Below are 15,439 nucleotides of genomic sequence, written 5' to 3' on the forward strand. Positions count from 1 at the left end.
AAAAATTTGCTTCCTTGCACCAATAGTGGCCGTCGTGTTCCAGTAGTGGATCAACGGATAGAAGCAGTCTTTAAAATGGATGTATAAAAATGAAGAAAAGCCCTAAAGATGATCTTTATGCTTCATTCGAAAGATATTAATTGCAGTTCCGAGGGAAAAATGTAAAACCTTTGTAAAAATTTACCATTTTGTTTAAAATTCCTTGTATACTTCCCGCACGTCTACTACTGGAGCACTAGCGCAACTACTGGACCACGTGTACCAATAGTGGCTCGAGCGATTTTATGTTAAAAATTAGTTTTATCACTCTTTTTATATTTTTTACATATAGTAGAGGTTGAAGTCTTTCTGTTGAGGCCAAAAGATCTTGGTTAAGGCTTTTCGTTATTTTGTTATGATTTTTTATAGCTTAGGTAGTCCACTAATGGCACCGTCACCCTACAATCTTTTTCATTGCTGAATAGAATAGAAGAATGTATCCTAAAATCGACATAATTTTTTTTTGTATTAGCGTTATTTGAAACACAGAAAAATACTTACTGATCCAATAGCCGCTCACAGGGTGTTGTGTTTTTGATATAAAGACTTAGGGTAACGGTCGTATTTTAGACCCGACCCCCTAAGAAAGTGATTTTAGTTTTTTGTCCCAATTAATTAATTGCACAGCATAACCAAGTCAAAGAACATGCCAAAAAGTAGAGAAAAACTTCTTCTACCAGGTAAAAATGCCCATACGGTCGTGTAGGTTTCTAAAAAACGTCGAAAATAATTGAATTGTGAAGCACTGTTTTTAATTATTTTGGACATATCAATACATTTTGGACCCTCAAAGTATATATTTTGGACACCCAGCATTTTTTATCGTTTGGCGATGAAGTCCACGACACTGGTTGCATAATATGCTTGCTTATAGTCTAATCTATCGATTGACAATGGAAAACCGAAGAAATTCTACGCTTTTAGTTCAGAAATTTGAAAAAAGTTGGCTTCAATTTCTGTGTGTAACGTGTTGTAACGGTTGCATGGATGAACCGATTAAATTAAATTAATTTCAGATAAAATAAACACATTTTCTATGCACAAATGGTTGATGCACGTGCGGAATAATCCTATCTTTCCAAATGGCATGCGAATTGAGTTGGTCTTTCGATTTAAACTTGGAAATTTGCAGAAAAATGGCCCCGGGTGTCCAAATTATATAGGGGTCCAACATATATTGGTTACTCTATAATAAGAAATGAAAATAATGCCAGACGACTTCATTTGGAATTGGTTAATGACGGTATCCATGAGGAAAAGATTGCATTTTACACGAAATATCAGTTTTTGCACTAGTGAGTGGTAATAGGAGCATGAGCGGCTACTGGTACACTGATGATACAAATTCACGTTCCAGTCCACTTTTAGGATATCATTTGGACCCCATAACAACTATAATTTAGCGCCATCCGTTCAAAGTTAGTATGGAATTCACTATGGGAAAACTCGTACAAACTCGTATTTGTACAGGACACTGTCTTTACATCAAGTTGGTAAAACACTTTTTAATAATAGATCGATACACATCATCAATAATGAACCAATCAATAATGCAGGGCTGTTACAACAGGCGCGAATTTCGCGATTCTCGCGGATTTCGCGATTTTCGCGGATTTGTAGCGGATTTGGTCAGCCAAGCGCGAAAATCGCGGGTGGATAAAATTCTGTCGCGAAAATCGCGGATTTACCTAATTATGCGGCAAAAATTTCAGTTATATACAGTCGGGATTTCATAATTAGGAAATTTCTTTTTAAAACATAAAATCCAAGTTCTCTCCTCGAGAGCAGTAAAGTTCAGTTAGTATAGTCACTGATATCAACAATACTGTTCAGGGACATATTCGTGATCAAACGTCAACTTCCCACCGCAAAATCACTATAGTGTTTGGAGGTGATGTTAACCTCCAAATGGATCATTAAAATAACCAAAAGGGCCGCTATGGAAAGCATAGATAGCGCCACCGTAGACTTGTGCGTTTGACAGAACAGCAATGCTGTCACAATGTTATATCCCATATACAGTGGCGCCTTTGTTTTGATGCGGTGAGCACTTGCAAAAACTACCTACAATGATCTTTTGCGAAATCATCACATCCAAGTTAGTTCTAATACTCTCCGTTGTATGCATTATGGTGGCGCGTCGATCATCGCAAGTTTCTCGTTAAACAGTCAATAAAAAGCAGTAACATTTTATTTTTAAATAATTTTCATTTTTTGGACTCATTTTTCTCATGGGTCGCTAGTTAATCAAGAGATAGTTCCTCCCTAAATTCTTAATGACACTAATCTAAAATTCTATTCTATTGACGGCGATCTATAGGTTCTTGATTTTAACTGGAAATAGAAAATTATATTCGTGATCAAACGTCAACATCCCACCGCAAAATCGCTAGTGTTTGGAGGTGATTTTAACCTCCAACTATAATAACAATAACTATATAAAATATGGTGGCGCGTCGATCGTCGCAAGTTTATCGTTAGAAAATAGTGCTCATTAAGACCACTCAGCACATTTGGCTTGGCTTGAAAATATTTGAAATCAGATATGTGTCAAATATACTGGTCATGAATATAATATGTCAAAACCGTGTATGATTGCTCAATTTGTTCAGCTTGATTACATAAATGCACGCCTTCAAAGTTTGTACGGATAATATGCGGACACTATGACTGAGTGTTGGCGCTAAAGTCATGGTGGGTTACCCTATGAAATCTTGGGATCGATAGAAAAGGGCAAAACAATAGATAGCTCCGCAGTCAAATTTTAAGTTTTGTCAGTGAAGAATTTTCAGTGAAGAATTTTGTCAGTGAAGAATAAGTGTTGTAAATCTAGAAGATATAAATTACTTGAAGTTAATGGAAAGCAGCACTGAAAAATGTATGCATAATTAATGCAATATTTAATGTAAATATAATTAAATAAAACCTAAAAAGTTAAAAGTTTAAGCAGATCACCATAAAACCGTTTTACGATCTGCTTTGAAAACCAGTGCAACGATTGAATCACCATCACAACACAGCGGTTAAAAAGTTAGCACCTGGTGAAATCGCTCAAAATAATAGTAGTTTTGCTTGGTGAATTTTTGTTAAGTAACAATTTTGTTATAAAAAAAATGGATCATTTATAAATTTGTAACTTTGGAGAAAACTATTGAACAACGATGAGTGAAGAAAAATTAAAAAAAAGCATAATACAGCTGATATCAAAACTACTATTATTTTGAGCGATTTCACCTTTTCGACCAAACACTTAGAACAAATCTTTGAAATTTACGTCATATGTTCCCGTTCATATGTAGCAAGTAAAATGACGTCAATCCAAGTCACAAATGACGTAATTTTCCGTCAAAATGGACTGAATATTATTCGAATCATAAAAAAATTTCAGTCACATTGAACGTAATTTTACAAGAATGACGTATTTTTAAGTTTTAATTTCATCAAATTTACGTTACGCACGTAATATTAGTTTATGACGAATTTTATAATAATGAAATTGAAGAGATATTTAGAGTTTTCTGTCAAAATTTCATGCGTTTTGCCCATAGGAAAACAAAGTTACAGCATGCCAAAGTTAAGAATTTTGTATGAACATCGGCTTTCACTACTATTATTCTGAACACAACTGTATGTACATTACATATTCAATACTTTTGTGTAAAATGGTAAGCTTCGCATACAATTTTGAATTTATTTTTGTATTAATATATAAATAAGGTCGTGTTAAAATTTGTTAAAAATTGATTTGTAAGTGGCTCAGATCTTCCCTGTTGAGTTGGACATTTTTTGTCAAACGTCGAGAGAGTTTTGAATGTGTAGTCTAATGTACTACCAATGACTAACGAATAGCACTGAAAAAAAAATTTTATATTCATAAAAACAAAAATTTGTTAACAATATTAAGTTATCACAACCATCTTGTATTTTTACTTTAATTGATTGAGTATTAAGACTTAAGACTTAAGTGTTATAAAAATAAAAACAGTTTTCATACATTGAATGGGGCATGCATTTCAAACAATAAGTTTGTCCTGTCCAGGGATGGGAAATGTTCTGTAGCAAACATTTACCACCTCGACATTCACATTTTTCTACATGACCATCAAAATCCAAAGCAATCCATGACCGTTCAAAACAAAAAAATGTCACGGCTCTTCATAACTGTAATCTTCTTCTTCGCAACGTTTTTTCAAACCCGAATGCGAAATGACTCGAGCACAGTGGTAACACGATTTTTCCGGTTTTCGGGGTTTTGCATTTTTGCTCGATAAAGGCAGCATGAAATTGAACTTTTTTATATGTATCGCAACGGAATGATTGTGCTCTTGCTGTTAGAGCTAATAGATTTCATTTAGTTGAAAACACAAGCGATATATTAGCGATTGAATTGTTTAACATTTTTTTCAATCATTCACCTCGAGATGGCTGCCCGAAAACGGTCGTAGTGGAGAGACAAAAACAGTCAAGCAGTGTGTGAACCGTTGGCAGCGCAACACCTGATAGTATTGATGCTGCTGCTGCTTTGTGTTTTGGATGACTGGCAGAATCGATGAACTGTGGCAAATTGTGATCACAGTTCCCAAGCCTGGTCCTGTCTTATGTCCTTATGTCATAAAAAAAAAATTTGTCGCAACATTATTTTTTTTTTTTAAATAATATGATGGTGTTTGCCTATCCATGTATTTCATGAAAAATACAGTAGGGGGAGATCCCCCAGTACCGGACAGCACCCAATACCGGACAAAGTCAAAAAATTGAGAAATCATGGTCCAATCAAGATAGTGTATTAGAAGGAAAGGAAGCTATTATGGAGACTAATGTTTGCGTAGAATAACACATCCTTGAAATATGCATGCCTTTTTAAAAAAGTAGAAAAGTTTGAAAATCTTAAAAAAATTGACGTATCGCCTTAATATTGAGCCTTTTTAGTAATTATTTTGAATATGAAAAAATACTTTGGATCACGCAAGTATGTTCGAAAATAATCCTAATTTGATAGTATAAATGTATTTTGTACCATAATTGAACCAAATACGGACAAATTACAATTTTGGGTTAAGCACCTCCTGCCCCCCAGTTTCGGACAGCTTGATTTGTTATATGTTATCTTTGTAATTATTGCACCAGTGTCTCAAAATACATTCATTTTTCATGGATTCCATCGATCATGGTATCAAACATGCGATAAAATTAAGAAGAATGAACATTCAGAACAACATCGTAAAATGTGCTATTTTTCATCATATATAAAATAGGATTTTGATGGACATCTTGTAAACTAAGAAAAACTCAAATTGTTCTTGTAAATGTTGCAAATGCATTGAATTGGCAATTGTATACTATTCCTATAGTAAACACATTCAATGATGTTCAAATTTACAGAATTCGACGCATTTTCAGATCGTGTCCGGTATTGGGTGCCACGTTTCAAGATCGATCAATTTGGTACTAAAATACATCATCAAAATGCAATGTCAAAATTCATATTTATATTTTCAAATTTATTTTTATACACTATAAAAATGATAATATTTATCATAAATGGGTAACACGAGCTCATAAAACCAATATTTTTCGAATTATGAATTTAGTGGCTTAAGTGTCCGGTACTGGGGGATCTCCCCCTATTGGTGATCCAATCTTATTGATAGCAATCTTTTCGCTCTCGATAACATCACCACTTAAAATATAGTGTAAAGTTAGATGTGAGAAAAAATCGAAATTTAAATAGGAATTTGTGGGTTTGTTTGCTTCTAATTGATAATGTAAAATTACTGTGTGTTTTTCTTTATATGTTATCATTAATAACTACATTTTGCATCTCCTATTGTATGCAAAGATCATATCGAATTGTGTTAAGCATAGTTGCAAACTAGGCCTCCTCTCTGCTTGTAGTGACACTAACATTTAATAAATTGCACGATTATCTATATAAAATATATTGAAATGTTGATGACAAATAAATTTCGAGTGATATTATTGAATACGATTTTCTCCATAAAAAAACTCGAATTATTGGATTTTTCTGCATTTTACCTTTTTTCCTGCCTAGTGGCGCAATTGGAATAAATTAAATACAATTCATCATTTAACTATACCCTTAGTGTTGACAGAAATCCGTATAGGGTACAGAACCACTTGGACACTTGGATTCACTTTGGCATGGGGTTTTGTCTCGGCCAAATTGTCTGAAACTTTGCAATAAGAAGGGCTTCACGACGCATATTGTGGTCAAATATGAGATCTGTAGCTTTCAAAAAAAACTATGTCGAAGTGAATCAAAAGTGCCAAGAATAGGATCCGGCTCCCTACCAACTTGTCTTGCTCAATTGTAGATACTTTAAGATGAGGCGAAAATAATCACTTAGTGCCGTTAAAAACTAGTTTTTGATCAAGCACTTTTACGCATTTTTTATAATGAGTAGTAAATATGTTAATGAAACAGACTTTTTTAGGCGCGGATCGAATTTCGCGGATACGATTGTAACAGCCCTGATAATGGGACCGCGGATTCGGCATCGTAGCGTTGCAGGAAGTGTGTTGGAAGAGATCAATGGTGCGAACGTTTAGAGGATACCATACCATACATTCCCGTAACGCGGGTAGATCACCTTTTCGAGGTGCGTTACGAGGTAAGATCTACCATATTGTACTCTTGTGGTCTATGTTTTTGTTAATACTGATAAGTTACGGTTGAAAGTGTATAAAAGAGTAACGAGCTACCCAGGCCCATCTATTTGTCCTAGATAATGAGGAGGTCGAAGTGGAAAAATGACTCAATCAGCATCTGAGGCTGGTTTCAATTCATGAGACAAGTTCTTTCCGTGTTCAAGTGCTTATATTTGGATGTATAGGAGGTAAACGATTCCGAATCAGTGGAGTAGCAGATCTCCTACATTATGAAAGAAGCTTCTTGTTTCAAGGAATCTAAATGTCTAATATGATGAAACCTGTTCACAGTTCAAAAAACGACTTTGAACCTTATTAGTAGAACCAATAATTTGATACGCTGGAGTACCGATGCATGGTCAAAATCAGTATCATTCAACCAGCTTAGTGGCCAAACCTGAATGAGGGGTGCATTTTTAATAGTTTAATGATGACAAACTGTTTTCTCCAAAAGGTATAAATAGCGGTATCTTTTTCTAAAAAGGCTCTATGCCAAATGGTCAAGAATGGTAATTGTATAAAAAACGGTCACTTCATTATTTCTCAATAGTAATGGAATAGAACGACATGCACTAAACAAAGGACACGGGTATACCACAAAAGATCAAAGAAAACTGGTCGCAGTGGTTCATTCCGAACAGAAACAGAAAAAAACATGCCATCTACCAAAGCTGAGGCGATACACACGAGCTAGGAACAGCTTTTATAATTATGGATTATATGCAGAGGCGCGTGATCGGGTGGTGGCCGATCAATGAGAGAGTGTGCAAGTTGAGGCCGATTCTTCAACTTTAGCATAATAAACGTGCACAGCCCTCACTCCGGAAGCACTGATGATGATAAAGACGCTTTTTACGCGCAGCTCGAACGCGGCAGCGCCCAAGCCACGACGTTAAAATCATCATAGGAGATCTAAACGCTCAGGTTGGCCAGGAGGAGGAGTTCAGACCCACCGGTTGACGAACGAGAACGGCTTACGACTACCTAATTGATTTCACCGCCTCCAAGAATATGGCCATCCGTGGCACCTACATCCAGCACAGCCTTCCATACCGATACACCTGGAGATCACCAAGCAGACAGAATCACAAATCGACCACGTTCTGATTGATGGACGGCACTTCTCCGACATTATCGACGTCAGGACCTATCGTGGCGCTAACATCGACTCTGACCACTATCTGGTGATGGTTAAACTGCGCCCAAAACTCTCCGTCGTTAACAACGTACGGTACCGACGGCCGCCCCGGTATGACCTAGAGCACCTTAAACAACCGGATGTCGCAAATGCTTACGGGCAGAACCTCGAGGCTGCATTACCGGAAGAGGGTGAGCTGAATCAAGCCCCTCTTAAGGACTGCTGGAGAACAGTGAAAGCAGCCAACAACAGTGCAGCTGAGAGCAACGTCGGGTACATGGGACGAAGTCGACGGAACGATTGGTTTGACGAGGAATGTAGGCAGATTCTGGAGAAGAAGAATGCAGCACGGACTGTCATGCTGCAGCAAGGGACTCGGCGGAACGTGGAACGTTATAGACGTTATAGTTCTATCAGAAGCTCAACGTATCCCGCAATGGCTTCGTGCTACGGGCCAAGATGTGCAGGGATAAGAATGGGAGCATTTTGACGGACGAGCGTGAGGTGATCGAAAGGTGGAAGCAGCACTTCGACGAACATCCTAGTGGCGCTGAGAGCCCAAGCAATGAAGGTCGAGACAACGGAGGAAATGCCTTCGTCTGTACTGCGGACGATTGAAACCAACCAGCCCCCACTTTGAGGGAGGTTTAGGATGCCATTCACCACCTTAAGAACAATTCACGAGATCCAGTCAATTTGTGTGCTTCGCGGATGATATGAACATTGTCGGCCGTACATTTGAAAAGGTGGCAGACCTTGTCGCGAGGCAGCAAAAAATGGACTGGTGGTGAATGCGTCTGAGACAAAGTGCATGCTACAAGTAAGTGAAGCCAGCCCGCCTAGGAAGCAGTGTTACGATAATCGGGGATACGTTCGAGGTGGTCGACAACTTCGTCTACCTTGGATTCTTGCTGACGACTGATGATAACGTTAGCCGTGAAATACGAAGACGCATCATCAGTGAATATCGGGCCTACTATGGCCTCCATAAGAAGCTGCGGTTAAAAAAGATTCACACTTGCACCAAATGTACCCAGCGAATCTCGTAGAGTCTAGCACGAATCCCAGAAGATGTATTTGGAGTAAATCCTAAATAAATGTTTGGTTCATTACTGAATGTTTCCGAAAGAGAACTGGACGAGTTTTGAGAGGCATCGTTCAAAAGATTACTAATCGAATTCTGTAGACCTATTTGGAATAATTTGTGAAGTAATTCCTTGAGGAATTCAGATTAGAATTTGTGCAAAAAACATCAATATCTAAAGAAATTTTCAGTAGGTTTTTAGTGTTGTTACAGGAATCTCTTGAGTGAATAATTTTGAAGATAACTTTTGAACAACTCCTGAAAGTACTCTGTAGAAATCGTTAGAGTAAATATTAGGTGTATCTCTGCTAAGATTCTTGAAGCAATTCTTGGTTTTATTGATGAAAGTTCTGCAGTTACATATAGATAAACTTTTGAATGTGTCTTCAAACAAAGAATAACAATTCTTTACAAAATGTCTTGCAGTAATTCTTCGAAGAGTTCAGGAAATTTTTCTGTTACACTTTATGAAGGGATACTTGGGTGCATGTTTGGAAGTATATCTTGAGAAACATTCGAAGGAAATCGTAGTGTGATACCTGATAAAATTCTCTGAAAAATTTCAAGATGAAACATTAGAAGATTTCCTGGATAGAATTATTGTAAGATAGGGTGTTTTATGTATTTTGGACAGAGCGTTACGCGTATATAATTTGGCCACTTCCATTTGTTTTTGCCGTAAATGTTCAAATTATATACGCGTTACGGTCTGTCCAAAATACTTTGATCACCCTAATCAGTTAATTTGCTTACTAAAATTCAAGAGACTTCTTTGAGGACAAATTCTTCACAAATTCCTTGGAATTCCTTTATGAACAAAATCAAATAAATTCTGATGAAAAGTTTGGCAAAATTCTATACCCAAAAATTCTTCAATGAGTTTCTCACGTCTATCTTGTAAAGTTAACATTAAACGTTGTTATAAACCATTTTCTCTCCTCCCGTTTCAGAATCCTCAAACGCGATCCGTACCACAAGCGCAGCCTCACCGTCCAGATCGGATGCCTCATGGAGCTGAAGGACTTCAACAAGCTGTTCTACGTGGCCCACAAGCTGGTCGACTTCTACCCGGACGATGCCATTTCGTGGTACGCCGTCGGGTGCTATTACGATCTGATCGGCAAGAGTGATCCGGCGCGGAGGTACCTCTCCAAGGCCACAACCCTGGATCGCCTGTACGGGCCGGCCTGGTTGGGCTATGGGCACTCGTTTGCCAAAGAGAACGAACACGACCAAGCCATGGCCGCGTACTTCAAGGCGACCCAGCTGATGAGGGGATGCCATCTACCGTTACTTTACATCGGCGTGGAATGCGGCCTAACCAAGAACCTTGAGATGGCGGAGAAGTTCTTCTACCAGGCAATGGCCATTGCCCCGTTGGACGTCTACGTTCTGCACGAGTTGGGCGTCCTGAAGTACGAGTACGAACTGTACGAAAGTGCCGAGGAAGTGTTCCGAACCACTCTGGACATGGTGCAGAATATGGCCAAGGCCAATCGGGAGCCCATCTCGGTTCGATGGGAACCCTTGCTGAACAACTTGGGTCACTGCTGCCGGAAGAACAAGAAGTACGAAGAAGCGTTGGAGTTCCATCGGAGGGCACTGTTCCTGAAGCCGTTGAGCGCTTCGACCTACACTGCTATTGGATTCGTTCAGGCCTTGATGGGGAGTTTGGACGAGGCGGTCGAATCATTCCACAAGAGCCTATCGTTGAGGAGGGACGATGTGTTCACGACAACGATCCTGAAGAATGTCATCGAAGATCTGGCCAAAGAGGCTCCGCTGCCGTTCTATGGGGAAGGGGATGAAGGTGATTTGGAGAAGGAGGAAGATGAAGGGGACGACACGAGGGCCGATGATGAAATGGAGGAGGATGGCAAGCAGGTGACTCCCGGAGGAGGAAGCGGTGGTAATGATACAGGGGCAGATGCAGTGCCCGTGCGGTTAAAGCTGAAGTTTGACGAGTACGACTCGAACGCTTCGCCGGTAAGTGACACCAGCGTGGACGATATGAGTATGGACCTGTAGAGGCTGGGAAAAGTGAGTATCGTGAGATTCCTTTGTTTTAGTAAATTACATTGCTAATTATTAATTGAGGTTTGTTAAAATTGAGTATATTTAGAAACAAAAGAAAGCCATTTATAACGTTAATCATTCAAATACAGTTTACATAGACAGTCCTGCGCCTTTGTAAGTTTTGAAAATCTTCTCCACTAACCAAATGTAAGAAGCACTTAACATCCAAGTAGAGCTTATATTGATTTACGGTGGTCATAATTTCGTACCCAGCCTTCCAGAACAATCAGTTATCAAAGGGCCAGATCCAGGAACAAACTCCCCGCCAATTGATGGATTTGTGCTATTTCAGGCCTGGTAGCAGGTCTCATTTTAGATACTCGAAAACTTCTATGGTTTCTCAAAGGAAACCTTCAGGAATTTTTCTAGTGATTTCTTCTGGAATACTCAGTTGACAGCCTATCGCCGTCGTGTGCAGTCGCCTTTCGCAGTTGTTTCCGTACTGCTAATTTCACTTAGCAGCGCATCAGTGAAATCGATTGTGTGCAGACAGGGTGCTCCACTGCGGGGCAACCGTCTATTGTTTTCGTTCCGGACTCTTTCGGACTTTTCGCACGGTCTCTTGTGGGACGCATTGCAGATCCGCAAAACCACGTGCGCTGAAAGTGTGAATCAAAACTCGGTAGTGGCGTTTGCATTTTAGTGAAAAATCTATTTCGTGAGTCGGTTTTCGGGCGGTAGTGTTCGTGTTGCTAGTTTGTGAGTGGTGTTCATTAAATCATCTTCAAAACCCAAAGCGATACATTGGTTTTCAAGGGTAGTGTTACTGACTACTTATAAACAGGTAAGTTCTCTCCCAGTGAGCCTTTCCGGCCGGCCGGCGTCATACTGGCAAAAGGCCATCCCCCCCACCCAGGGGACCCAGGGGGATGTATGTGCTGTCACAATCGATGTTTCTGTTGGTGACCTGAACAGGAAATACGTCTATTGTTCGTTATATTTACCACATGATGAACCATCCCCAACGGATGACTTCAAACGAGTTGTCGTACACTGCGTAACAAAAGACCTTCCGCTGATTGTGGGCAGTGATGCCAATGCTCATCACATCATCTGGGGCAGCTCGGATATCAATTTGAGAGGCTCCAGTCTGATGGAATACTTAAGTAGTACAGACCTTGGATTACTTAACATAGGCAATCGCCCAACCTTCATGGTTTCTAATAGAGAAGAAGTGTTAGGCATAACGCTTTGCTCGAATAGAATCAGTCACGAGTTGACGAATTGGCATGTATCAGATGAGGAATCATTATCTAATCATCGCTACATCTTCTTTGAACATTCAAATGTAACTGCGCAGACTTTGCGTTTTAGGAATCCCCGGTCAACAAACTGGGAACTCTATATTGAATTGGTTGCGACCAAATTTCATGGATATTCTCCGTCCATTGAAAATCCAAGTGATCTGGATGATGCCGTGGATACTACAACATCCTACATTATGGAAGCTTTTGAAGAAGCATGTCCTCTGCGGTCTGTAAAGACTACAAGAGGTACCCCATGGTGGAATTCCGATCTGACTAGACTCAGGAAACAATGTAGAAGGAGTTGGAACAGACGCCGTTCAGCTGGATCAGAGTCGTTCAAGTCGGCTCGCAAGGCTTACAAGAAGGCTCTCCGTTCTGCTGAACGATCCGGCTGGAAAAACCGGTTGAATCGGTTGAACAAAATTCTTGCAAAATCTAAGGATTTCCAAGTGAACGAAATTCGCTTACCTAATGGTGACTTTACTTCTTCCGATGAAGAAGTTTTAGAATGTTTATTCAATACACACTTCCCCGGATGTGTGGACATAGCATCTACGGATGAACCAAATGGCTTTTCATGTAGTTACGAGTCTCTGGCCTCGGCTCGCAGTATCGTAACTACTGAATCGATTCAATGGGCACTTAATAAAGCCTGTTCACTTTAAATTTCGGACACCCAAATAATGGCAGCAAAAAAAAGTTACTCATAATTCAACAAAAACAATTGTTTATTTCAGAATAAAAGAGTTATATCTACAAAATAAACAGTTGACAAGGATGTTAATCCTTCTTTCTGTAAAATTCTCGAACTTTCTGTGGTACACCCGCCATCCGTGTCCGAAATTTATCGTGGACAGGCTTTAGTTTTGCTCCTTTCAAATCTCCAGGAGCGGATGGGATTTATCCTGTTCTGCTCCAAAAGGGATTTGAGTCTATCAAACATGTTTTGAAAAAGCTACTTGTAAGCAGTTTTGCTACCGGGTACATTCCCAAATCCTGGCGTGATATTACTGTAAAGTTTATCCCAAAAGGAGGACGTGCGTCGTATGAGGAAGCGAAGAGTTTTAGACCAATCAGTCTGACCTCTTTTCTTCTGAAATGTCTGGAACGCATTATCGATCATCACATCCGTGATGTTTATTTGGCAAACATGCCTCTTCATGTGAATCAACATGCTTACCAATCTGGAAAGTCCACTGTGACTCTTTTACACAAAGTTGTATACGATATCGAGAAAGCATTCGCTCAGAAGCAATCGTGCTTGGGTGTTTTCTTGGATATTGAGGGTGCCTTTGATAACGTGTCTTTCGATGCCATATTGGGAGCAGCACGAAACCATGGGCTACCTACAATGATTACCAATTGGATTCATCAAATGCTCAAAAACCGACATCTCTTCTCGACATTGCGTCAAGCAGCGATTCGAAAATTGAGTGTTTGCGGATGCCCCCAAGGGGGAGTCTTGTCACCACTTTTGTGGAATCTCGTAGCAGATACGCTATTGAGGCAACTCAATAATTGCGGTTTTCCAACTTATGGATTTGCCGACGACTATCTAGCTCTGATAGTTGGTATGTGCATAAGCACCCTATTCGACCTGATGCGAAGTGCTCTTCAGGTAGTCGAGAGTTGGTGTCGCCAATATGGCCTTTCGGTTAACTCGAATAAAACATCTATTGTTCTTTTTACGGAAAGACGAAACCGCGATGGAATTCGACCTTTACGTCTTTTTGGCACTGAGATTAATGTGACTGATCAAGTAAAGTATGTCGGAGTCATTCTAGATTCCAAACTTTTATGGACAGCTCACATTGATTTCAGAGTCAAAAAAGCTTGTATGGCCTTCGGTCAATGCCGGCGAACCTTTGGTAAAACTTGGGGCCTCAAACCCAAATATATCAAATGGATTTACACAACAGTTGTTCGACCAATATTGGCATATGGATGTCTTGTGTGGTGGCAAAAGAGCGAAGTGAGAACAATCCAATCAAAATTGGGCCATCTCCAAAGGATGTGCTTGATGGCGATGTCTGGTGCGTTCTCTACAACTCCCACAGCAGCGCTCGAGGCCCTTTTCGACGTTGCGCCACTACACATATATCTTAAACAAGAAGCACTTTCTTGCTCTTACCGTTTATGGGTACTGGATCTACTGGAGAAAAATCCAGTGAATCGTAGATCTACACACACTTCGTTGTTTCCACTTTTGGTGAATTGGGACAAAATTGTCCTTGCTCCAAGTGATCTCACAATTGCTTGTAACTTTCCTTACAGGACATTTACCACACAATTCCCTTCACGGGAAGAGTGGACGTCTGGCTATTCGGAAAGAAGTATTTCAAACAATATAGTATGTTACACTGATGGCTCCCTTCTTGAAGGTTGAACTGGTGCAGGTGTATATTCTCGTGAGCTAAGGCTGAATCAGTTTTACTCACTTGATAGAAACTGCACCGTTTTGCTGGCGAAAATATTTGCTCTTATGTGTGGAGTGCAATCAGCACTTCAACAGCGCGTAATGGGTAAAGTCATATACTTCTGTTCAGATAGTCAGGCTGCTATGAAAGCTCTCGCTTCGGCCAACTCATCGGCCAGCCATCGCTGGAAATGAATTGGCTGATGAGCTAGCTCGCGATGGAGCATCGCATGACTTCATTGGCCCTGAGCCGGCTATTCCAATTTCGAAGTGCTGGGTGAAGCTTCAGATAAACTCTTGGGCGGCAACTCAGCACAAGCAATATTGGAATAGTTTGGAGTCGTGTCGTCAAACAAATTTGTATATTACTGAGCCATCTCCAAAGGTGGCGAAGTATTTAACAAATCTGTCAAAGCTGAATTGCAGTCTCTTGGTCAGAGCGTTGACAGGCCACTGCCGACTCAACTATCACATGGCAAATATTCAGCGTGCTGACGTGTGACTCCGATTATGGAACTTCGTATCACCTGATATGTAACTGTCCAGTTTTTGCGCAAATGCGATTCCAATTACTTGGTAAACACTTATTAAGTGAAACTGAATACAGAAGCCTGAATCTTCAGGACATCCTGTTATTCTTAACCCGCTGTGGTAATGAGCTATAGGCTCTCTTTACGCTCATGCGTTTTGCAGTGCCCTTTTTAGGGCGCTGTTCGAACCCATTGTGGTATGGAACTACATGCTCTCATTTCGCTTATGCGATCTTCCCT

The 15,439-nt window shown here is 39.9% G+C and overlaps 1 protein-coding gene across 1 annotated transcript in view; it reads left to right on the plus strand.

The window, feature by feature from the left end:
- Positions 1–11,022, plus strand: part of LOC5578915 (cell division cycle protein 16 homolog) — a 44,883-nt gene extending 33,861 nt beyond the window's left edge. The window contains exon 3 of the mRNA XM_021838383.1: positions 9,881–11,022. Within this exon, the coding sequence (XP_021694075.1) occupies positions 9,881–10,958 (1,078 nt within the window). The 3' untranslated portion in view covers positions 10,959–11,022. The remainder of the gene's footprint in view (positions 1–9,880) is intronic.
- Positions 11,023–15,439: the final 4,417 nt, after the last annotated feature.

Source organism: Aedes aegypti, chromosome 1, assembly GCF_002204515.2.
Source record: "Aedes aegypti strain LVP_AGWG chromosome 1, AaegL5.0 Primary Assembly, whole genome shotgun sequence".
NCBI lineage: Eukaryota > Metazoa > Arthropoda > Insecta > Diptera > Culicidae > Aedes > Aedes aegypti.